Source organism: Pyxicephalus adspersus, chromosome 9 (genome assembly GCF_032062135.1).
Source record: "Pyxicephalus adspersus chromosome 9, UCB_Pads_2.0, whole genome shotgun sequence".
Taxonomy (NCBI): domain Eukaryota; kingdom Metazoa; phylum Chordata; class Amphibia; order Anura; family Pyxicephalidae; genus Pyxicephalus; species Pyxicephalus adspersus.
In genome coordinates, this window is record NC_092866.1 from 3938037 (window position 1) to 3965125 (window position 27089).

At 42.4% G+C, this 27089-nt stretch overlaps 1 protein-coding gene and 1 non-coding gene across 2 annotated transcripts; both read right to left on the minus strand.

Moving 5' to 3' along the window:
* Nucleotides 1–15025: 15025 nt before the first annotated feature.
* On the minus strand, nt 15026–15099 carry TRNAT-AGU (transfer RNA threonine (anticodon AGU)). The gene has a single exon. It is a non-coding gene; the product is annotated as a tRNA-Thr (tRNA).
* A 576-nt stretch (nt 15100–15675) lies between these two features.
* On the minus strand, nt 15676–26269 carry WDR88 (WD repeat domain 88). Its single transcript, XM_072422405.1, has 11 exons — nt 26186–26269; nt 24698–24808; nt 23787–23875; nt 22788–22851; nt 22216–22354; nt 20782–20911; nt 19277–19461; nt 18971–19053; nt 18048–18116; nt 17018–17110; nt 15676–15842 (listed from the first exon to the last, which is right to left on the minus strand). Exons 1-11 carry the CDS (start codon nt 26267–26269, stop codon nt 15696–15698), a joined length of 1194 nt encoding a protein of 397 aa, XP_072278506.1. The 3' UTR covers nt 15676–15695.
* Between the last annotated feature and the right edge of the window lie 820 nt (nt 26270–27089).

Sequence of the window (27089 nt, forward strand, 5' to 3'; positions counted from 1 at the left end):
AGGAGAGGACAATGATAAGGATATGGTGGGGTGAAGAAGAGGACAATGATAAGGATATGGTGGGGTGAAGAAGAGGACAATGATAAGGGTATGGTGGAATGAAGAGCATGAGATATAGAAGGATAGACAGGGTGAAGCATATGATACCAACATGGCAACTACCGGTATATGGCATCGAGGGAAGCATGGTGGTCTTTGCAGCGCTGGGTCCCAGGTTCAAATCTCATCAAGGACACTATCTGCATGGAGTTTGCAGGTTTTCCTTGTGTTTCCTCCAACATTCTAAAAACATGCATTTAGGTTAATTGGCTTCTCCCCACTTTTGAATTAAAGACATATGACAATGGTAGGGACATTGGATTGTGAGCCCCTTTGAGGGACAGCTAGTGACATCACTACAGACTTTGTACAGCGCTGCATAATATGTCTGCGCTATATAAATACTGCATAAAAATAATAATAGATGGTATGCAGCTGCAGACTCCCCTTTTCTTTCCATGACACTAATAAAATGTGAAAATCAGACAGCGTCGCAGCTGATTGCCGGAGGGATCTGTCCATTTTCTGTAACTTGAAATAAGAATGCAACAGTTCACACTTTCATTACATGGGCCAGCGGCAGGCTCACTGCACAATGCTAACATACCAAGAAAAGGATTCTTATTTTAAAGTGAATGACTAGCCAAAAATATTTTTTGTATGAACTGATGAAGAAGGTTGGAAGGCTGCAAAACATTGTCAACATCACAAGAACTAATTAATTTGAATGTGACAAACTACTTCTAGCTATAGAGCAAGAAGGGATTAAATTCCCTATCAGGTTATTATTATTTATTGCTTTTTCCTATTACTTCCTATCCTAAAGATGCAACAGGAATTCAGAAGAAAAGGGAATAACCCATCACCCCAGTGAGTTGCCCCTGTAATCGGTGTCCCCATTGGAGCATTGTCCTTCACTTATGGCTCTGATGACAATTCCTAATGTTGGATTCTCCATCAGATTCTATCACCTGAATTCTGGAGATGCATTCCGGTGTCATTTAAAATTGCATCTTGTTTAGGCTTCCACATGCGGTGTTGCTTGACGGTGATGCAATGGTGTGAATGAGCCTTTAGTCCAACACAGATGATAACCCCCAATCCTCAAGTTTAAGGGTTGCTGGTGGGTAATGAACATTTTTTTTTTTAATGAAAATTTTTATTAAAGATTTTAACATTTATAAGAATACAACAAAGCAGGATCACAAAAAAACAAACAAACAAATAAAACATGTGTTAAACAATAAGAGAATGATGTCAGAACATAATGAAGTACATACAAATTCACAGGAACAAAGACAAGATTACAAATACTCCTGTGTTTTTCTAAACCTTCGAATCAATTATATCAATACACAATCATTACTTGTCTAGCATTAGCTAGAACAAATGAGCATTCCTAAATTATCGCCTTTGCAAAATTAAAAAATGGGAAAAGAAAGAAAGGAAAAAGAAGAAAAGACAAGAACAGGAAGAGGGTGATGATCATTTTGGATTTCCATTGCCAATCACCATAAGCTGGCAGATACACTTGTGTTGGAAGAAGTAACAGGAGTTGGTTTATGCGACTCCAGGATGCAAATATTTGTGCAAACATTTAACATTTCCAGCCTCAATGGTAAGAGCACCAATACGATCCAATGGCACCCAGCGCCATTGCATTAAAGGGCCACATTGGGTTGGCACAGCCATATGCCAGCCGTACTTTTTGCATGGAAGAAAATCATTTAAGTTGCTAAAAGCAAAACAGATTGTTCTTGTTTTAATGGCCTTGATAGATGAGGACAGAACTGTGCCACAAGCCCAGGTAGGTATCATGGATTGATTGGAGCTTTTGGGTTTTGGGTTACGTTGCCACCACTGATCTGCTTGTGGTTTTGTTGTGTTCCTCAAAGATACAGAAATAAAAAAGATAAATGGTGTTGGCTTATTCCTAAATAGAATATTTTGGACCAGAGAAATGCAGAATGGCACATCCCTCACCCCCACCCCGGGGCAGCTGTGGTCAAGCCAGGGATTCCTTTCTGACCCTACCTCTATGATAAAACTATTCCCATACTGGAAATTTTTAATTATAACTGTAGATCTTTAAAAAAAATCAGTCTGTCCTATTTTTGGTTCCATCTTTATTTTTCCATTTTACATCCCATGCCTGGACAGCTTAAAGTCACTCCAGCCATCACTGGCACTGAGGTCTCCTAGCTCGGAATTCATTATTTCACCCATTGCTGTATTTAACCCATTTGCTGTCCTCCTTTTTATTGCAATGGAGGAATTCTGAAACACGCCCCCTGCAGGCTTCTTTTTGTCTCTCAAATACAGAAGACCTAATATGGCAAAGGGTTTGTGTAAAAGGTGCCATCGATCACCTACAAATCTGATTGGTGATAGGACCAGCAGAAAGACAGTGAATTGCACTGGGGAAGAAGGGGTATTCACAGCAGCAAGCTCTGTGATCTCTGGGTGCACCGGATAACTATTCTCTAGACAAATATGTGCTTAAATCTGAACGCCAATATAAACAAATATTGCCATGTGTGTTCTACCTTGTGTATTTCTTCCAGATCAGTGCAATAATCCATCTTGTAATTTTGACTTCCTGTAATAAAGACCGGTCACTGCTGCTCCATCTCTTTGTACTTGGTGGTTGGTCATGTCTCCGCCCCCTGCTGGAATTATCTGCAGGCAGCCTGTAGTGGGGGGGTCTGTTGGGCCCCTCCCACAGCTCTGCACAGGCTATGTACAGCACATTATTGATGTCACTGCTACTAAACAAGATAATATTCGGAATTGTGATGGCATTAAGTGGATATAAAAAATTTTGTGCTTGAATACGGATTCATATACCTCTTTGCAGGAGGGCTTATAGTACTACAGTGTATTATAGTTAGTATTTGACTCATCAGTGATACTTACATTTACTTTGTAATTACTTTTCCTGTATTGATGATATTGTTGTATTCTCTGGTAGGTGAATCAGCTTCCATCCAAATTTGGTGATAGGGAAGGTGAGCTCCTGTGGGCACTCCTCCAGGTGCAGGGCACTACAGCCAATGTTCCTTCTGCTCCATAAGACTGCACGGAATATTTCGGCCAAATAAATAAATCATTTCCTCTCTCTGTGAAGCGATGGCTGTCTCCATCTTTCCTCCTGGCAAGCTTTCCTTCTCTCTGCTGGGTACATGAGTGACTCAGAGGGAACACAGAGTGAAGCCAGTTAATTAGCAGTTGATTTCCTATAGACGACAATCCTCCCACGCGCTCTGATGGCGGAGACATTCACCCAGCACTCCAACCTGGAGAATGAGACAGAAGAATTCAATTCCCTGTTTTCACCAAAACATGAAAATGACCTTCTCTAAAGATTCTGATTACATGTATTGTTCCTAGACTGAAAACTGAAGTTTTGCCGCTTTACCGACGCGTAGGTTGACCGCCACTCAAATACAATGTGCGCCACTTTTCTGCGAGTTGCAGATTGATCGTGGCCGCAAGTAACCCCAAAATACCGGCGCATTTATTGTATAGATCCACAAGGCTCCTGCAAAGGGCTGCACAGCTTGAGGGTGGCATTAGGGCTATGGTCAGGTTAGCGGTGAGGTTGCTGCTTCCTCATGCCAGTGAAACTTTACCCCTGGGGGGAGACATTACAAGTAGCTTCTACCTATGGCATCCCCATGTAGAATGAATAGGGGCAGCAATGAGCAGTACAGAACCGCTCTCTGCCTGCTGTCAAATCTGCAGATGTTGATTCTTTAAGAACCAGCACTGTGCTGAAATGCTCGAGCAGCGGGCAAGGTATTAGCTACCTGAAGTTGCGCAGGATTGCTTGATCCCACTGCAGGTCTGAACCTGACCTAAGAGACTTTTAGACTTGCAGTTGGCTGTAGTGGTCTGCTGCAGGCTCAGCCATAGTCCCAACTGCTCCTATTCAACTGAATGGAAGAGTTTGTGAACCATTTTGTGCATGCATTTGCAAGCAGTTTTGGTGGTTTGTGCTGCAGTTCCTGAAAGCAACAAGTTGCTTTTGGCCACACAGTTGCTTTTCCTTCTCTGGAGGAAGAACCACACCACAACTACACCTGGAAGGGCAAAAGCATGCAAATTCATTACCTGCGGTGCAATCTCCTGACCACAAAGCAGCAGTTTGCAATGTGTCTGGGAACATCTTGTTGCACTGGTTTCCATTGCAAGTCTTAAGGGGCACTAAGCTCCAATAGGGGTCTGGTGATCAACACAGTCAAGTCAAACAGTATTTCCATCTCCTGGACCTCCAGGGCAAGTAAGCAGTACAACTTGGTCAAAAACACACCCCTACTTGCTGATTGGATGATAAAGAAATAGCAGCGCAGTGATATGCCAATCAGATCACCATTGCCATTTCTGCAATCATGTTCGCAGTGTTAAAATAACAGCACCGTGCAAAACAAGAATTCCTGACTGGCCAACATTGCTGATCTGTCCTCTCCAAGGGGATTAAAGAAGTTGTTATACAGACAGAGCACAAGTTATAAAATTGTGAATTCCAGAATTTAAAGTTAAATTTCAAAATAATTCAATTACTTCTTGCTTCTTAAAAAAAATGCATCTGGAAATCCAATACCAGTAATATCACATCTTGCTGTCAGTCTAACAAAGGATTCATGCTCACTAGAGGAAAAAGTTAATGAATACACCTTCATCATCCAATCAGCTGGCTGGAGACAGGTCGGTGACTAAAGTATATGGCTTAAGGGAAGAGAGAAAAAGAAGTCAGAGACTTTGCAAAGTGATCTGAATCACAAATCTGGCTACAAATCATTTTACAATTATAACAAATCCCAACCATACTCATTAGCTCATTTTGCAAATTAAAACATTGCTGTTCTGAGCTGTTCTGTTTCACTCCTCGCTGTACAAATATGAATGTGAAACAGCGCTGTGAATGTGCTCACATGTTCAATAACAATCATACCACGCATGGAAATGTCTCGCCCCACAGGAAGCGATATTGATCCGAAAGCTGAAAAGTGTTAAGAAGAGATTTTCCAGTTTGATTTCCAAACTCGGTGAACCTGAATCTGATCTCAGTGATTCCCCAGAATCTATTTAGCTTGAAGGAAATCACATTTTTCTTGCTGTGCACTAAATTCATATAACAAAGAAAACAATGATATATATTACATTGTATATAATGTGCTACAAAATATATCCATATATGGACTGTATTGCCTTATATGGTCATCACCTGTGCAGCCTACAGGGAGCATTTTTTATTGTACACATGTTAAATACATTTAGATACAATTTAGGCCTAAAGTTTCTTACAAATACTAAAATATATATTTTCTAAAAGCAGGGAACCTTTAGAATAAAAATATGGTAGCTTCAAATGCTGAAGATGCACAATTTTTGCTTTACTGCTTTCAAAACTATTTTTCATTAAAATATTTGTGCACAATTACAGTCCAATTCTCAAATATTTGGCAAATTCCTAAGGGCTATGTTGGGTAAATAGATACCAAATGACTTAAAGTTATGTGTGGTGAAGAAGTGCAAAACTCAAAACTGCCCATAGGTGTCGCTTTGAATTCTTCTCCAGCACATTAATATAGAGCTCCCCCTAAATAATGACTCCAGAATTATTCTTCTCCTGCTGGTATGTACAGTGATACTTCAAAGGTTTTGATCATTAGCAATTTACATACATGGGCACACTTTAAGCACACATTTGCATCTTTTTTTTTTCCTATTGGACCCCTGATAACTTCCATATCCTCAACCCTATCAAAAAACTTTTTTTAGGGAGTGGCATCAAGGTCATGGGTTATGTTTTGCTGCATTTACAGGATGCCATCAGCCCTATTAAATACTGCTGGACATAATTCAATGCAGACTGAGGACATCTAGTGGTAGACTGATTTACTGCAGGGGACAGCTCTGCAGAAGAGTCGAGTAGTGCAGCCAGAGTTATCTTTTCAAAGCAGATTCCCAGCTATATTTTAAAAACACAAGCTATGTAATCATTAATTAGTAAGTGCCAGCATTGTACGTAAGGTGGATTCTTGAAAGTAATTGCCATATAATACCCATGAATAGATACCCAGTAAATATTCACAGTGCAATTTTTGCAAATAGTCCTTTAAAAAACACAAAAAAAACATAATTTATTTATCTATTGACCCTACAAAGCAAGTGTATCGTGAGTTCTTTATCCTCAGCTTTGAGACCCGCGACCGCCTTTAATGCACCTTTCATCGTTCTTCTTAGCTTGTTGCCTAGCAACACCTGTTCATTATAAGAGCCGGGAATGCAAGCAATGAGGATGGAGCCGTCACTCATATTCGGGCCCCATGTCATTATCTGGTTTTTAAAAATTAATTAATCCACATTCCACTCTCGACAGATGGCTGCACAATTATTATGACAGCAGCCATATGGGTTTCGGCTTCAATCCAAGGCATAAAAAAATAAAATGGTATTAATTATGAAATATATTCTCATCTTAATTACCTGTTCCAGGCGTGGATGGGGCAGAAAAGCCGGAAAGGTAAGTATTTCATTAAGGCTCATTAAGGCTTATCAATTGGGCGGAGGTCCACTATAAATATGGCAGTTGGTAGCATGCTGTGAAATTACAAGACAGAAAGTCCTCTGTGCATTGGAAAACATAAATCCCACTTAAACCCCACTCTCGTGTCCATCTGGAGGTTTAAAAAGGCTGCAATACTCACCTTTTCTCCCTAACTACCCCATGCAGTACCTCATCTCTGCCACACGATGTCCCCAGTCTTCCATGTTGAACCACACCCAGCGTCATTCAGCCCAAGAGACTGAGAACCAACTGTTAGTGCAGTGGCGCTGATTTATCAAAGCTCTCCAAGACTGGAGAAGATAGACTATCATGGGTGAATCTGGGTGATCCAACAAACCTGTAATGGATATGGTCCAGGATTGCAAAATTTGTTTGTCACATGGCCAACGTGAAGACATCTAGCAAGGTAAGGTATAAAAAGAAACAAAATATATTCATACACCCTGAGCTAGTAAATGGAATAGGTGGCCCTCTGGGACAGCGTTAAGTACACACAGGGGGGTCGAGCAAAGTGGAGGATCCTCTGGGGTGGTAAAAAAAACACAGAAGGGAGTGAATTGGAATAGGTGGTCCCCTAGTGTGGTGTTTAGTACACAGGTGTGTCATGGAAAGTAGACAATCCTCTGGAGAGGTATAAAATACTCACAAGTTTGTCAAGTGGTCATCTGGGGTGCGGTTAGGAATACACAAAGTGTCAAACAAAGTGGGTGGTTCTTTTGGGGGTGTAATAAAAATACACATGAGTGTCAAGTGGAATATGTGGTTCCTCTTGGGCAGTGCTAAATACACACAGCGGTGTAAAGTGGCATAGAGGGTCCCCTGGGGTGGTGGTAAGTACACAAAAAGGGTGTCAAATGAACTAGATCCTCTGGGAAGGTATAAAACACCCAGAAGGGTATCAAGTGGAATAGGTGGTTCTGTATGGTGGCATTATATACACACTAGCAATGCAATCTTCTGGGGTGGTATAAAACTCACACAAGGGTGTCAAGTGAAGTACATTGACCTCTGGGGTGGTGTTATATACATACAAAGTGTCAAGCAAACTAGGTGGTCCTCTGGGGTGGTATAAAGTACACACAGGGGTGTCAAGCAATATAGACAATCTTCTGGGGTGGAATAAAAAAGACACAGGGGGGTAGAAGTAGAATAGGTGGTCCTCTGGTGGGGGGGTTATACACACGCAGGGGTGTCAAACAAAGTAGAGGATCCTCAGGGGTAGTTTAAAATAGACATGGGATGTCAAGCAGAGCCGGTGATCCTCTGGGGTGATATTAAACACACACAGGGGGGCAAGTGGAATAGGTGGTCCTCTGGGGTGGTGTTAAAGATGAATTGGGGCGCCAAACAAAGAAGGCAATCCTCTGGGGTAGTATAAAGTAGATATACGGGTATCAAGTAGAATGGGTGGTCTTCCGGTGGGGGACATTATACACACAGGGGTGACTAACAAAGTGGTGAGGATCCTCAGGGGTGGTGTTAAGTACACACAGGGCTGTCAAACGAAGAAGACAATCCTCTGGGGTAGTATAAAGTAGACAGGAGTATGTCAAGTGGAGAAGGGGGTCCTCTGGGGTGGGGTTATATAAACACTCTGTTCTCAAGCAGATAATCCTCTGGGGTGGTATAAAATACACAAAAGGGTGTCAAGCTTGGTAGGTGGTCCTCAGGGGTGGGACTAAGGGCACAAAGTTGGGCTTTAGACTTCTGAAACAAAGTCTGCAAATAAAGGCAATAGTTTCACCTGCTGTGTCTTTAAGAACGAGAATGATGCATGATGTAAATAACTTTGAAACAATGTGAAATTAAAATTTTGTGGCCCTTTACTATTCTTTGAAACAAAAATGATATATAATCTTTCCGTATTTAACTTCCATGAATAGAGGTATATCAGATATGGAGGGGTTACGCTCACCAAGGACACAGATTAGGAGCCTAATGCAAAAACAGTTAATGTTCTATTTTTATCCACAGGGCTTTAAAACCATGGGAACTACTAGGAGCCACGGCCATGGGAATTGTAAGGGATCTGACATGGGAAATATGGAACATCTGTGCTCTCTACTACTGCTGCCAAGAGTAAAGAGAACCAGTCGGATCATTGGTAATTATAGACTGTACAGGGTATAGCACTGCACCCTGGTGCTGTATACAAGGGGTGGAGAGTATAAGAGAAGAATCTGATAACAAGGACTTTTACTGAGATTGGGATACAGATTTGAGGATTCAGTACAGGCATCAGGTCCGGTCACATTCTTCGATATCTGATGGTGGTTTTTACATTGCTGATTCAAGATTAGGAAAGGTCAACCATCCCTGTCACCCTATTGATTGGTCCGGTAGGGTTAAAGGGGTGCATGGGGCTAGATCTCTTAAAGTGAACTCCTTAGTCAGGTCCTCCTTAAGATGCTCTATCTCTTGTGGTGACCAATGAACTGGGTGTACATGAAACAAAGTGCAAAAAATGGACCACATAAAGTACAGGTTCAATTTCATTCATACTTACATGTCATACAAAGCCAACGCGTTTCTGGGGTTCATAGCCCCCTTCTTCAGGGATTGATACTATTAACCCGTCCTGAACCAATAACATGATTGGGTTCCTGAAATGACAAAAAGACTTATTATCCCACAGGATCTCTATATCTTATCAGTCCAGGGTCCATTTTGTCAAACAACCATGAGCCCTGATAAAAAGGGACTCACTGAACCTCCGAAATGCGTTGGCTTTTGATGATAAGAATCTGAATAAAATTGAATAAGGACTTTATATCTTTATATGTTCTTCTAGCACAGCTAGTCAATTTTCTGCAACAGATGGGCCACACCCTGTCACAGCAGTCTTTGTCCCCAAATATTTCCTCCAAGATGCATTAGGTGAGTTGAAGATTATACTAAGTAAGGGTATTTACCCTTTCAGATAGCTATCACAGGAACAGATGTCCCTACTGGAAGATGTCCCCTTACCTCTTGTTCTGGTGGTTTTCCTTTCTGTGACAGAAGAACTATACAACAAGAACGCAAACCTAAACACAAACCTCATGTAGCCCTGATAAAGGAAGGTGCTCAGGCCCTGAAATGCGTTGGCTTTTTTCCTTATTTGTCTCTTTTGAGAAATCTTTTGTGGAGGCCACACAGCCTTTCTGGACCTTTCTACCTTCCAGATGTACTTGGCACAAGCTTATGCAAGACCATGGTCCTCTGGATAGCCACCTAAGGAGAAACAAATGGACAGAATATACAACTAGAAAGTATATCCAATGAACATTCCCACCACTTCCAAAACCACCAACCCTAACCCTACTTTCTTCTTCTACCATAGTCCTTTATCATTTTAAAAGTGTCTCCATTGGAAGATTTTTCCTCACCTGGTTCTGGTGATAACTTTATCAATTTGGATTTCCCTTACAGTGACAGAAAACCAATACCAAAACCACCAATGAACAACCCCACCACCACTAAAACCTCCAATGAATAACCCCACCACTACCAAAACCTCCAACGAACTACCCCATCACCACCAAAACCTCTAACAAGCAGCCCCACAACCCCCAAAACTTCCAATGAGCAACCCCACCACCACCAATAATTCCAACGAGCAACCCCACCACCACCAAAACCTCCAATGTACAACCCCACCACCACCAAAACCTCAAATGAGCAACCTCGCCACCACTAAAACCTCCAACGTACAACCCCACCACCACCACCAAAACCTCCAACGAGTAGCCTCAGCACCACTAAAACCTCCAAGGTGCAGCCCAACCATCACCAAAACCTCCAATGAGCAACCCCACCACCACCAAAACTTCCAATCAGCAACCCAACCACCACCAAAACCTCCAATGAACAACCCCACCACCACCAAAACCTCCAATCAGCAACCTAACCACCACCAAAACCTCCAATGAACAACCCCAATGAACAACCCCACCACCACCAAAACCTCCAATCAGCAACCTAACCACCACCAAAACCTCCAATGAACAACCCCACCACCACCAAAACCTCCAATGAAAAACCCCACCACCACCAAAAACTCCAACAAGTAGCCCCACCACCACCAGAACCTCCAACGAGCAACCCCACCACCACCAGAACCTTCAATGAACAATTCCATCACCACCAAAACCTCAAATGAGCAGCCCCACCACCACCAAAACCACCAATGAACAACACTCTCATCATCAAAACCTCCAATGAGCAACCCCACCACCACCAAAACTTCCAATGAACAACCTCATCACCACCAAAACCTCCAATGAGCAACCCCATCATCACCAAAACCTCCAATGAGCAACCACACCACCACCAAAACCACCAATGAACAGCTCCACCACCACCAAAACCACCAATGAGCAACCCCACCATCACCAAAACGTCAATTGAACTTCCAAACTATCACCAAAACCTCCAATGAGCAACCACACCACCACCACCAAAACCTCCAATGAGCAAGCCCATCATCACCAAAACCTCCAATGACCAACCCCACCACCACCAAAACGTCCAATGAGCAACCACACCACCACCAAAACCTCCAATGAGCAACCCCATCATCACCAAAACCTCCATTGACCAATCCCACCACCACCAAAACCTCCAATGAGCAACCCCAACCACCACCAAAACCTCCAATGAGCAACCCCATCATCACCAAAACCTCCATTGACCAATCCCACCACCACCAAAACCTCCAATGAGCAACCCCACCACCACCAAAACCCTCAACCCTGTTCTCTTCTCCTACATTCTACTGTAGTCCTTCGCCATTTTAAAAGTGTTTTCATTGGAGAGTTATGAAGAGGAAAGTCATCAACACTCGAAGGATGCCTTTCAATCACTGGTTCCAAACACATAATGTCATACAGATCAGGACGCTTAGGTTCCCTTCATTAGGTCCCCGGGTCACCTTGATGAATGGACCTGTGATGCCCCAAAATGTTGGCATTTTGACCTATCTAACATTATGCGCTTGGAATACATTTTTAAAAAGCATCAGTGTAGTATTGGGGACTGTCCACCTCACTGCACTGGTTTTGTTGGGCCATCCGTTGCAGGGACTACATACTGTACATCACATGCGGTCCAGCACCCTCAGGACCGTTCCATACAAAACTCTGCAAAAGTTCCTCTGAACTTCGGCATCTTCATCAATGGGACTACAATAATATTTTCAAAAACAAACATTTCCTCCCTTTGGATCTCTCAGCTTCAAGCTTTTTTCCTCTTCTGTTTAGTTATTTCATTTAGCCTGTATGAATCACAAGAACCACTGAACAGCATTACAAATATTTTGGCACGTACGGCCATTTTTGTGTTTGTAGCTTTTTGGCGGCGTTCTGCGCTCACAAATTCTTGGAGCATTTTATTTGTATGAGCTGATAGCCGGCTGAGCCGCAGCTTTTGGGACACTCTGTTCCCGGGTCTGTAAATGAATGCAGGGATTAGAAATGGTTTGTAGCACACATTCGTTCTAATAGACACAACTTCCTTGGAGCATTTTAATCCTTAAATTTAGCTGGGACACGTGCGGCTTTTTTAGCTGAGGTGCCAGTTTTAGTCTAAATTTAGAGTTGCCGATTTATAGGAGTCTGAGCAGAAGGCGCAGAGGCTGATGCATCTCCTGGGCTCTGGGGCTGCTTGACCTAAATCCAAGAGACGGCCACTTTCATCTAGGAATGATGGACGTAGATAAGTAACCTCTGCTATTGCCACACCAAAACACCCCCAAGACAGCAGGATATCCAATGCCAAGATTGGTGCCCCATTACTTCTGATTGGTCTGTGCTAGCTAAGCATGAAGAATTTTTATCTTACCCCGCTTTGGTGCAATTGCTTTGGTGCCCCATTGCTCCTGATTGGTCCGTGCTGGTTCAGCATGCTATTGCCACACAGAAACACCCCCAAGACAGGAGGTTATCCAGTGCCAAGATTGGTGCCCATTTCTCCTGATTGGTCTGTGCTGGCTCAGCATGCAGAATTTTCTTCTTACCGCTCTTTGGTGCAACTTCTGCTCCATATTGGCTCCCTGCCCAGATCCCAAACCATCTGCACCATCATTCACTTTATGCCCTCAGGCACCCTGTCCACCTTGGCTTTGCCAAGGTCCAAAGTGCAAATTGGTCTCTCGACTAGCTGAGCTTCTTATTGCCTTCTGGAGCTGCATTTTGCACATCTTGTCAGCCCATGGGGACAACTTACAGATCATTCGTTGCCGGCCTTGCATGTCCAGACCTCGATTTTATGCCAATGCTTCCTGACTATTCTTCTGTCTTATACTTTGGTGACCCCCCGAGCTTCAGCTTGCCTAAAGTTTATATCAATGCTAAAAAAACTCATTCAGTACATTTGCAATACATGCACACAGTCTCCATGTTGCTGCATGTTGGCTCCAAGGGAAGGGAAATGTAGATGAGATCTCTTGGGGTGTAATTTTGCCCCTGTGAGAATTTGTCATATTAAAATCTATTTCTTACTAAAGGAAAGAATAATGCTAGAGGGGACAGGGGTGGTCCAGGGGTAAATTTGGGTCATGTTGGACATACACTTGTGCCCTTAAGTCCTGGCCATCTGCAGTAACCAGATACCTCCACCAATGTGATCCCAGGGGCCACACTTTACGAATACTTGACCCTCAATGGCAGCTCCACCACCAGGAGGAACAATCAATAAAACCTGGGCTGTGTATATGCCTCTTCTTCATTTGTCTGGATCCCTACTATCATTCAGACCTCCTCTGTGCTTTGGGTATCCACTCCATTTGCACGGTTTCTCCTCTTCTGCCCTTCGGTAGGAATGAAGCTGATAAGGATATGAATATGGATATGACCAACAATGATATTTACGGTATCGACATCATAACAGAGTTTGAAATAATGTCTATTATGTGAAGTATATGGTTTATATAATTACAACATTTCATATGTTCATTGATTACATGATAGATTATGAATATTATTGTAATTTCCAAGGCTTCCCCTGAAGAAGCCCAGCAGGGCGAAACGCGTGGGGAATTAAGGAACAAATAACAACAATATACTGTATGAGCTCAACAATAATAACATACACCATTGTCTAGTTTTGAAGTAAAAAGACCCCCATCCTTGCTGTATGAATTTAACACAGGTGGAGGGAGGGTCCTACAAGCGGTTTAATATAAGATTGTACATTTGCAATAAACTGATTGTGTTATATAAATTTTTGTATGTATTTTTAAATTTTTTAATATATTAGAGCCAAAAAACCCTCCTTTTCTCTTCTTGTCGTATTCTTTATACATAAACAAATTGATTCTATGAATAAAGCTGCTCAAAGTTTTCACAAACAACCAGGTTCACAAGGATGAATGTTAAAGTATCCCTAATATCTGGTCAACTTATCAATTACGGTCAACAGGGTTACAATACCAAACAGAGGGATGTGCCAGCACCCTTTTCAGGCTTAATACTGCTTGGTAAAAGTATCCTAAAAAGGAATTTTATTTTTAATTTGAATTAAATCAGATTGATGTACAGCTGCTGTAATAGAAAAAAATCCAAACATAAACTACCAATGTTGTTTTCTCAAAAATTACCTTTCTGCATGGCTACACGTCCCTATTGCAATACCCAATCCCATGGTTTTTTTTTTGCAGTTTGCCTTTGGGTTCTAAAAATAGAAAAAGTACAAAAGTTTGCCGCCCATTACCTATAATGGGCTGCAACCTTTAAAGTAAGGTTAGAAGACATCTGGTAAATATAACAAAGAACAATGTCGGTGATTGTAAACTTTCAGCAGTGGACGGTCCTTACCGCAGGGGGCGGGCTCATGACAGCCTAAGCTCACGGGGAGGGTTGGCAAACATTGGGTGTCATGGAACCTAGAAGAGCAATAGCAGCAACAGGATGGATGGGCAAGCTGTGCAAAAAAAATATATTATTTTTAAATAAATTAGTAAAATAAAAAATATTAATCCTCAGGTTCCATTAAACGTTTGAATCAGATTGAATAAAATCTAATTAAAAATACTGAAACACATAACTTATCCCTAAAATCAGTAGCAGTTACTCTGCTCTATTCTACCATGAAACACAGAGGGCTGTATTACCTCTATTTCACCACGAGATGGCGATCTTTTATCATTTGCTGATTTTGTACAAAGCAAAGACAGTCACGTGGTATTGGTAAAAAGGTTATTTACCGAATTTCTCATATTTGCTGAGCATTTATCTTTATTTAGATATAATTTTAAGATTTCAGTTTAAAAAAAAAAAAGCCTTTGTGTAAATAAAGAATTAAGCTATACCATATTATGAACTGCCACACACCTAAGGGGAAAGGGAAATGTTAATAAGTATCAATTGGTGCTTAGATAAAGAAAATATACATTCAGAAAATACCAGAAGATGTTAAAAAAAGGTTGCTATCAAAAGGCACCGCTGGGATTCGAACCCAGGATCTCCTGTTTACTAGACAGGCGCTTTAACCAACTAAGCCACGGCGCCGCACGCTGTTCCAGCCTCTACAATCAGATGACATCGAGCACTTCTGCTGGAGAATGCTGGTACTGCAGTTTACAAAGGTAGTAATAGATTTATTAGTCTTGTATATATTTTATTTTTTTGATTTATTGATTTTTTTTTTTTTTTTGCTTTTTTCACACAGACTGCAAGATTGGTGCTAGTAAAATCTTCCCAGGTCAGGGCATGCCAGATGATTCCAACAATTCTTTGGGTTGTTTTTAAGCAGAATTTTTAATTTTTTTTGTGTTTTTTTATTTTTGCGTGTATTTTATTATATGATTTTATTATTGTCAAGAAAGGAAAGGAAGTCTTTTTTTTTAGTTGGTATATTCAGGCAAACTGGGGTTTTGCTGAATTTCTCATTCTTCAGTCTTTTAACCTTATTTCAAATGAATTTTTTAAATGTATTTCTTAATTGTGTCCCTCCTCCATGGTAGCCTCCTCTTTTTCCATTCTCATGGCCTGGCCGTGTTAGTTGCATTCACTTCGGAGAACATGGGGTGAAAAAAAGGTGTTATGTCCTCTTCATGCCATTACCCAAAAACAATCACACACAACCCCAGCAAAAAATAAATTTATTATACCGGTGTGGAGACAGTCGGAGGCACAGGGGGCAAGTGATCGGTGTCTTTGGAAGGGGCAGAGAGGCGACAAAAAACACACTTGTGAGTGACGTTGGTATTGTCCCAGTGCATGATGGGGAAAGGCTTCTGGCATTCTTCACACTGGAAGGAAACATGGGACACTTAGATTTGGTAAATGCCAAAGATCCCCAAGATACAATCATATATACACATTTGTTTTCAAACTTGCCTACACGTCTTCTTCTGTTTCCTAAACCCTACTTCCCACCATTCCATTTCCCCCTTCTATTGTGTGATACTTCCCCCACCTCCTAGATTGTAAGCTCTTGTGGCTAGGGTCCTTTCCTCCTCCTGTGTCACTGTCTGTATCTGTCTGTCATTTAAAACCCCTATTTAATGTACAGCGCTGCGTAATATGTTGGCGCTATATAAATCCTGTTTATTAATAATATAAATAATAATATATAAACATTAGATGAAAAAAGGAGGCAGCCTCTTTTATTGACTACTTATAATTACAGATTCATGCTTTGGGTTAAGCCACCATGACAGCCATATTCTAGCTGTGCCACGGTGGCACCATGTCAGACATGCATTTGGTTGCATAATGATGAATGATTCACATTTCTATGGAAAAAAGGGAAATACAATGGCTGGTGATAGACTTCTCATCATGGGAACCATAACTAGTAAGGCTGATCAGTATCTGTTTAGGAAATCGGAGGGTCCAGGGTGCAGGGAGTGGGTTGCCGCCATTATTTCCTAAATAATAGAAGTTTATCTTCCAAGATTCCTGGTTTATGGGGTGCACATGGAGTTTGGGAGCAAAGGTTCCCCTGCATTTATGGGCGGAACCTATCGGTGCAGAGGGCCCTTTACTCTACCAATGTAGTCATGCAGGCAAAGTTTAGCAGGCAGCAGGCAAAGTTTGGGACTGCTGGTGTTGGGCCCTTTGACCTGGTGGCCCCATTTTTATAATACACAATGCACAATGTCGGCATTTCTTTTGGAATTCAGATTATCATTCATCATTAAAGTGTACCCAAAGATGAGCCAATCCTGCTTTGTCTTCCTCTGATAGTCACACACCAATGTATACGGCCCCGGTACGAGGCAAAATAAACATTTCTGACAGGTGCTCATTCGGGGACATTGAGATTTTCCAGCTTGCTGGGTGACCTCCGTATAAGTGTATAATGCAGCAGGAACACGTCGCTAAATATATTCCATAGGGTGAACATAAACTAAAATCTGGTTTACCGTCATTTAACACATTAACAGACTGCTGCTGCTTCAAAATCACATAAAAATGTCACCTGGGCATGTCGGGGGCCGATGGCTTTTTTATTCTCAATCACGGCAGGGATCTCTTCACAGTTCTCTATATTCCACAGTCGCAGCGTTGAATCCTGCAGGAGAACACATCTAATATGACTATTGTAACCACACATATAGCAAAGCGTGTCACTTAAAAAGGAACTCCACTTGCATGTGGAGAGAAAGGGAGAGAAATCAGCTGTAAAGTCAGTATTTAGTATTGGTCTAGTTACCGCCCGCATGCTGACCTGTCTGTGACTTACAATGAGAATGATTTATGGTTTTTGTTATAAACCCAGCTTTTATGTAAAGAACCCTTACATCCCATATGTCCCATGTGTCGACACTAGGCTTGTCCAACATACAGCCTGCAGGATTCAGTGTTCTCCCCTTCTAACCAGGCACATCACCCAGACTATTTTTGCAGCCAGCCGCCATTATTTCTTGCCAAAGACTGCCTTCTTTAGATATTAGAGGTGACTGCAGAAGCAGTATACACCAGTCTCACCCTCTGCCCATGCTTTTTACCCTAGCTAGTATGCTGTGCCAGCACTGAAGGTTGGCAGGCAGTAGCTTTCAGGCTCAGATAGAGCACAGACAGTCAATTTGTGCAACATTCATCTGGACGATTGTGCCATATCATAATTCATGTGAGTATTAATATTTTGAATGTAAGGGGCACTTTATTACTGACCACCAACCTACAGGGGCACTGAACTGCCCACCGATGTGAGGAGTCGCTTAACCACATAATGCCAATGAATAGGGGCTGATTACCAATTTGAATGGGGTACTCCATTCACTATACTGAGTGTTACATACTCCTTCCAGATTGTGTTCCGTACATTATGCTCCACAAGGTTTTCTGTTACTCATTGATTACAAAGTGCTTTGCATTATTTTTATTTCTTGTGAATATTGGTCCTCCAGGTGTTGCAATCTAATCTGGCCCATGGATAAAAAAAAATGTTGGATATGGCTGATCTACACTGGCTGAATACACATTGTGCAGTTTACAAGGAACCTCACCTTTGACGCAGACAGAATCCATTTCTTATTGGTGCTCAGCGCCACATCCAGCACCCAATCTGTGTGGCCCTATGGAGTGACAGGAAACCAAATATTTAATGACCTATCCCTTTAAAGAAAACCCCTAAACTGTGTGACATGTAGCTTCATCTGTGCATGGCAAACAATTACTTGTATTATTTCCTAGAACATATCATTTTAACTTTTTATGTTTGGCAGTGGTGCCAATCTCTTCAGATCCCTCTGCATACATGGGGAGGATTACTAAACTTCCCTGCATGCTCCGCTTTTCTCCTGAATCTCTATACTCATCTACAGACGCATTATTCCCCAATTCTTCCTATTAGATATCTAACAGAGGGGTCCTCTAAGGAGCCAGAAGTGGAGTCCAATGGTCTGATTTAATAAAGCTCTCCAATGCTGGGGAGGATACACTTTCATCAGTGAAGCTGGGTGATCCAGAAAACCTAGAATAGATCATTGCTAGCAAATGTTTTGAATCCTGGACCAGATTCATTCCAAGTTTGCTGAATTACCCAGCTTCACTGATAAAAGTGTATTCTCTCCAGCCTTAGAGATCATTAGAAAGTGAGGCCCTATATCTGTGAAATCAGTGTCAGGAGACTGATAGGGCCCAGCCAGAGGCGACATATCTGAAGCATGGGATTACACCCCCCATGTACCTTATGGCAACATGGGACTCTGACAATATATATATCTGCTAATAGCCCCCTCAGTCCCCATTGAGTAAAACTGATCTGTATTTCTAAATGGAGATCCCCAGTACATAGCCCATTCAAGCCCAAGATATGATGAAGGGTGGGTAGGTGTAAGTATAGGTAAAAGTAGACATGTACTTTAATTATAAAAAGGGGCAGACTCCTGGCATTTATACTATTCACCCTTTTTTATTTCATAAATACCTTGAGGACAAGCTTCTTGCACGCTGAATTTACATCCCACATGATGATCCTTTTATCGTATCCTCCTGATACAAGGATGGAGCCTAGAAAAGAAGGAAAAAGAGATAGCAAGAAGCATTCATTGGTTTATTGGTTGGCAAGGGATCCATTCACACCTGACCAAGGAAAGAGCATTAACCCTTTGCAACCATTTAGATTTTTCCCGATGGTAGCCATATATAAAAAGGTGAAAATTTTATTGGCTGCTCTGGTTAACGGCCCTTTGCCCTTGTTTGGACCACCAATTCAATGACTTGGTTAACTCACCATCCTCAGAAAATATGCAGGAGCTGACAGACCCAATGTGTCCGTGAAGAAGGGTATTGGGTCCACTGTGGCGGAACTCTCCGGTATTAACATCCCAAAGCTTTACACACTTATCCCAGGATGCTGTGCAGAGTAGGCGTCCATTGTTACTGAAGCTGCAGTCTGAGATAACATTGCCATGGGCTCTACAAAATAAGTATGAAAAACATTTTGGCGTTTCAGTTGTTTGAAAGAGCTTCAAGCTCCTGTGCTTTGCCTTCAAATCCCTCCACAGCTCTTGCCCCACTTACTTTTCTGACCCGATAGATAAATACCCTCCTAGCACCCCCCTCAATCCTCCATTTACCTACTAATAACTTCCTTACTCATAACCTCCTCACATGTAAGGCTCCAAGACTTTTCGAGAGCTGCCCCTACTCTCTGGAATGGTCTCCTCGTCCTATTCCGCTTGCTCATACTTTCTGCTCATTTAAGAGAACACTCAAAACCCAACGTTTCAACCTCACCTACCCGTCTTCTTCTGTCTCCTAAACTCTCACTACTTCCCATCACTCCAAATCCCCCTCCTATTGTGTGATACTTCCCCCACCTCCTAGATTGTAAGCTCTTTAGGGCAGGATCCTCTCCTCTTCCTGTGTCACTGTCTGTATGTGTCTGCCATTTGCAACCGTTGCATAATATGTTGGAGCTATATAAATCCTGTTTATTATTAATAATAATCATAATAATAATAATCATAATAATAAAAGGATTTATTGGAGTGCATTATTTTTCTGTTTGGGTAAAGTAGGCTTTGATCATCTTGATGGCTATTTGCTGCTGAACTTTTATTTTGTTTGGCATTGCTGTGATATTCCAGGCACGGCTTATTAGCTCAAGCTTTACCAGCCTGAGTTCCCATATACATATGGAAATATATATATATATTCCTAACTACAGAAACACAGCCCAACAATAATCAAGAAAAAAGGCTTTGGCTCACTTCCTCAATGGCTCCATCCCACCTAGAGTCACCAATTCAGGACCAGTCTTGCTTGGGCCAAACCATTTCCTGGGGTCCCAGAGGCATCACTGAACCCCCCTGGGTGCACTGATTTGAGTTTACAGGTGATTTCTGCAAAGAATGGTGCTGATGTCACCTCTCTGCAGCATTCAGGACCAGGTATTGCCAAAAAACAGGGCCCGTGAGTACTTTGGTGATCATTTACCATTATATATACACTGCATCATTTGAACTCATTACCTATGCAGCTCTGCTCCTTATTTGTGCTTCACCATCCCTCCTTTATACCTGACTCAGCTCTGGGAGTATTAAAAATAATAGACTCTATAAGTGAACTTAATCCAGCAGCAATCAAGCAGAATACATTAAGGAGATTGCTGCAGGTATAAAAAACTCCATGTACTTTCAGCAGGTTCAAAATCTACCTAATGGCCTAATGCGGGCCGTTCTGATAAGCAAAGCTTAAGCAATAATTTGCTAAGATGCCCATATTTCTTCTTACCCATTAATTCTGATGGTGGTACGCTGGGCGATCATATCCCACAATATTATGGATCTGTCTGATGACACCGAACAAACCCTCTGACCTTCAGGGTCAAAGCAGCATCGGGTTATGGTGGAAGTGTGCTGGTCTGTAAAACATAAATGATATAAACATATTTCATTATGTATGATGTTAAGGACACATTGTCTTTGGAAGGAGGTCGGTTGGGTATCTTGCCAGTATGGTTGCACTTTGCCCGGCATGTCACACACACAGGTAGAGGTTCACTTGCAATCCAATCATATATTGTTATTATTAAACAGTATTTATATAGTGCCAACATATTACGCAGCGTTGTACAATAAATAGGAGTTGCAAATGACATACAGATGCAGACACAGGGGGAGGAGAGAATCTGAAGAGCCAGGATATTTATCCTTAAATATAATTGAAATGTCAAGGAATTTAAGGTGCTTCATCAGCAGACCACAGATCCATGGTGGACTGAGCAGAGGTGTTGGTAAAAATCCACCAAGAGTATGTAAGTCATGACATGTGTAGGAATGAATAAGCAAATAATCATTGGGAGCTCCCATCTGTCGGGTCTCCTCAGACCCGACCCCCATTTCCCCCCATGCATACACTTCTTGGTGTCACTCCTGACCCAACTTTCCCCCCATCACACTCATAGGTGTCAGTCTTGCTCCCCATCCCCTAGGTTGGGTAGGACTAAGAGCGGCCAATCTGGAAATTCTTACCTGCCAAGGGGGGGGGGAACCAAGACTCTGGTCCCAATGCCCCATGTCCAGGTTTGGTTAGGAAAGCCTCTCAGTTGGGTTTTGCTGTATTAGGGGGGGAATTTGGGGCTCAGGTTTACCCAAAGAGTTGGTGGGAGGGCCAGTGGATCTGAGAAACACACAGGTGATGTAAGGAGATGCCCATCCTGTCTTTTCTGCACCACTACCAGGACAGGTGAGGGAGGGAGATGGAAAGAGGCAACACTTTTCCCTACCAGCCCCAGGAGCATGCCTTGAATTCATACAGACAGAACTGAGCAGGTCCAATACACACAGGCAAATTGCTCAGGTCTTACAAGAGTGGGAAGATCTGGAATGCAGTAGAGCTGGGAGGCCTTGGAAGCAGACACAAACCCGAAACAAGAGATGGCCAGGCACTACGCATGCCAGCAGTGATGGATTTGCCATTGTTGTTACCTGTTTGCCAGGTTAATATAATAATTAGTGCCAATGTAGTCCAGCATGCCCACTTTTTATTCTCCACCCCTTCCTGGTCCTAGAGCCATGGCATTGCTGCAATAGGCAACCCCTTGGTACACCTCTGGTTGGAAATCTTCCATTTCCGAGGCACTAGGTCCAGCAAGCTCCGTCATGATAAAAGTAAACAATCAGTTCTACTCCACAAAAAAAAAAAAACAACAAAAAGCATTGTTACCTTTAATATGTTGCACTTTGGAGGCCGTGGTGAAGTCGATGATATACACTGCATTGTCTACGTCCACACTGCATCCCACCAGCCTTCCATCACCAGAGACATTACAAGATGTCACCAGACCATCCAGGTTCACTGAACCCTGAAAATCACAGCTAACATATCAGCAAAATGCAAATAAAGAACATTTTTTTTCAGCAATATCAACTTCTAATTTCTTCTCCCTTAAAAAAAAACTTCTTTCTCGAACAGAAAAACCTGTTGATCTACAATAAATTCATAGAGAGATATGACTAATGTAACAGAACCATAGCCCATATCGCCACCAAGCCCATCATCCTGCATAAAAATGTGAGATCCTGTAAATTGTCTTTTATATAAATTTATATTTTTTGTTTTTGTCTTTGTTTTTGGACGGCCAATGTTCTAGCTGGTATCAAATTGACCAAAGTGTCAGGATGGAGGTACAGGTGATTTAATATACATTGTGGTTCTCTGTAGATCTGTTGGGGTTTACATACACCACGCTCATATACCTTGTATATATGTTACTTCAGGTGACAAGTTAGACATACCAGAACTTTGCCCGTCTCCATATCCCAGAACTTCACCGTTTTGTCATAGGACGATGTGACCATTCTGTAAAACATATTAGGATACAATGTGATGTGACCATTCTGTAAAACATATTAGGATACAATGTGTTCTGTGTGAATATACCGACCACCAAGGATGAGGAAATGGACAGAACTGCCGAAAATTATATAAAGGAAGCAGAATCGACAGAAGCCGCCAAACAACTCTAGAAGAAGACCCAACCTATGACCAACCTACCATGTACAGGGTCAGAAGCCTGTAACCCAAATAGTTGTAAAAAGGAAATTTATATAATAATGGTCAGTAAACCAGGTAACCACTTTTTTTAACCTACAAAAACCTCTTTTGTGCAGTCATCCAAAGCTCTAAAACTGGCACTTGGCGGCACTATCTTGGATGTGATGTCAGTAGACCCAGTTCAGTGCCACTATTACTATTCACTTTGCTGCCCCCAGGAGGGCAAGGTGGGTTTGGAAGAGCTGGGCCAGCACAGAGACTAACAAGACTTCCAAAAGAGAACAGGGTTATGGGATTAAAGAAGGAGGGAGCTCTGTGCTAAATATATGACTCTCCTAGGATAGTTCAAGAGGAACATTGCAAGTAAATAAAATCATGAAACATGGCAAGCAAGCATTTAAAATATTTCTAACTGTGTTTATGATTTTTTTATGATTTTTCTCAATTTTTTAGGTTGGTGATAGGGTCTCTAAGTCCCCCTGCTACACCTGTATGCAGTTCTGCCTGGGCAAAGCTTCAGCTTTTTTTTATAATGTTGGAACTTTTCAGTCCTCTTTAGGTTCCCACATATTTCTAATTACCAATAAGGTCGTGATGGGCCAATCAGAATGTGTGGGGTGATATTGTGTGTCCAATCATAGCAGCCCAGGATAGTGCAATGGGGCTGAAGCTACTGTGGATATGAATGGGCACCAGGTACCAGGTCAGAGCTAAATAATAATTTACAACCAGTACATCACCTTCTGTTATCCTGTGTTGGGCTGCACTGTGAAATAGGAGCCGTGTGTTCTCCTCCATAGTCACAGATGGAAGTGCAGGAAGAAAGATCCTAGAAAGGAAATCCCCATTATTCTAGGAGATCTAAAGTTACAGTCTTCACAATTTAAATAAATAAATAATAACTAGCACACACATATATATATATATATATATATATATATATATATAGAGCGCCATATATGGGAGATGCAGTGGGATATATATATATATATATATATATATATATATATATATATTATGTCTTTTTTATCAGAAAGTGTTGGTTTATGAAGTCAGCCTATATGGAGATTTGAACACTAGAGGGCAGCAGAGCAGCAGCAATGTCAAGATGTGCAAGAAAACTCCATGTCCCATGATTCCATGCATTGCGTGTCATTATTGGGAGTGGTCACATTTGTAGTCCCAGCTATCTACAGCACAATGGGGTGGGTACAAATGAAGACATTCTGAATGCAGCATGAATTGTAGCCACAGGCATTGAGGAAACATAGATCTCTGCACAGAATAGAGGGGATTTATGGGGACTAATTAAACAAATTTTGTCTTTTAGTTTAGTGTCATTTTAATATTACTGTACCTATGTTAATACATATTACTGTTAGATAATGAAAATATTGATTAGCCACCTTAGTGACAGCAGCCACTGAACACCGCACCCCATTTGGATGGAAAAGGGAACTTCTGTTTCCTAGGAACCAGCTGAAATGTAATGGACTGGTATAGCCATTAGGCTGCCATTACTATCCGTCCCTTCTGGAAAAACCTAGTTGAGGAGTTCACATTGACTTTGCTTGCTTCATGCTTGTTTGGACTCAGTGATTCAGAAGCTGCTTTAGTCAGAGACGGCTGTGTCCATAGGGTGATGACTTACCCAAAGTCTGGCGGTTTGATCATGTGAGCTCGTTAGAAGTTTTGTATCCTGGCAGCAGAAATGACAGGAGCTCACCGCACCTCTGTGTCCTCTCAAGATTTGGAAAGGGATCTGCAGGAATAGAGAAGATTCAAATCAAACATTAGAAATGTGGTTACAGATATGGTCCTCCTGTGCTTACATGATCTTCTTTATAAAAGCTTGAAGCCGGTGTCACACTTTCTATATTGTCAATGGCGGCGACTCACAGAGCATGAACCTCCAGCATCCTCTCTGTCTGCTGGGTAATTCAGGAAGTTGTCACCGTGATTGCACGTTCACTGGCAAGGTGGCTTCTGCGGCATTTTGGCCAACAAAAGGGTCTTGGTGGGGGAACATTAAGGAGGAACTAAACTCAAAATTATCTGGAACACAAAAGATGCACTTACCTTCCATCCCGCAGGGCAGTCCGATCGCTCCAGAGGTGTCCTTTATCGGGTCCGACCTCGTCCAGTAATCCGTCTTTGGGCCGATTCTCCGGGAACCACCACCTTCGCCTCTTCTTCCGGGTTCTTGTTCCTACGTCACCCAACCCAGGCGTGAGATTGGGTGACGTAGGATGAAAAAAATTGCCAAACTCACTGCTCATGCGTGAGATCAGCAAATGTTTCTCTTTTCATGAAAAGGCTTCTTCTGCGCATCCCAGTACTATGCCCATGTGCAGGAGCACCCAGGAGGCTTTGCCCTCCCATTCATTTTCGATCGTCTAGGCCAGGGGTTGGCAAACTTTTTGGACTACTAGGCCATTTCAGGAGGTCAGGAAGGCACACTAGGCCAGAGGAAACAAGGTGTCCAAGGAAAGGTTTTTTCCTAACATGACTGCAAGCAAGCAACCTCAGTCTACTGCTCATCCGCAATGTAGTTTCACACTAAACACTGGGCTTTGTTGCAACGTTGGATGAAAAATAATTTGTCAGTCCATTCGGGGTTGAAGACACAGCGTTCGAGGTCAACCTTCCGGAGACTGGTAGCTGCGTGTTGCTTCTGCTCTTTAGTAATTGGGGTTACTGTGCGGGAACTCGATGATAACGTGGGAACTTGCGATACCGTAACAATTCAATTAGGCCGGATCCAACAATAAATCCTTAGAGGGGCGTTGAGCTGGACTGGAATACTGGCTAGGTCGTATTTGGCCTAAAGGACGGAGTTTGCCTACCTCTGGCCTAGGCGATCAAGAATTAGGGGACGGTGCTGCACCCTTTTTTTTTTAATTGTACAATCAGGGGGTACCCAGGGACAACAATGTCTGATGACACCGCAGTCTATGGACGGTCCTGAGACCACTCAGGAGACGGATGAGGCAGAGGGGTCTGCAGGTTTGTAATATGAAGATGAAAGGTTTATAGAATGCATGACATTCTGATCACACCCCCTGCTCAGTCACTCCTGCACCCACCAGAGGGGGGTCCCAAGTGGAGGTCTCACACCATGACCCCCCAGAGACACTACCTGCGATAACCTGTCACTGCTCCACACATTCTCCCCGCCGCCCTCCGGGACAGGCAGGGACTCCTGTACACACAGAGGATCCATGTGGCTGTACTTCCCGAGTCCTCGTCACCATGGGGACCAGCTACAGGCTGACCAATAGAAATAGAGTGAACAGCTTCTCCATGGAAACCAGCTTGTCCCGCCCCTATGCGAAAGTAAAGCCACGTGGATGGCTGTTAAAGAGCAACACGAGTACGAAGCTGGGACCTGGCGGCTTTTGCAGGGAATACACCGGGCAATCTCATTTTAATGTTGTTATGAACTATATTATATTTGATGTAAACTGATCCTTGTAATCAGCTATAAGTATCCTGTGTATTATCATGATATTCACTTTGTTCAGATTTCACTGGCTGCATGCTTGTTTCATGCCTTTGAATGGAATTCTCAGTTACCAAAGCAGCTACCGTAGCATTTTCAGAAAGTCAGCAATGGCAACATTAGAGCAGGTTGGGGATTAATAAGAACCTGTCACACTTCTTGTCCCACTTACCTTTCTGACCTGATATAAAAACAGTCCCCCAGCTGCTCTCACTGCTCCTCCCAATGAAATACTACTGACTTCCTCACTCATAACCTCCTCACAGGCAGGGCTCCAAGACTTTTCTAGAGCTGCCCCAACTCTCTGGAATGGTCTCCTCGTCCTATTCAGCTTGCTCCTACCCATTTTTTCAATCTTGCCTAACCGTTTTCTTCTGTCTTTTGAAACCCTCACTACTTCCCACCACTACATATCGCCCATCATATTGTGTGATACTTCCCCCACCCAATTTATTGTCCATGCGAGGAAATGATCCCAGGACCTCAGCACTGCAAATTCCTAAACCTAACAACTCAGCTGCTGCATCACCCTGGCCAAGGT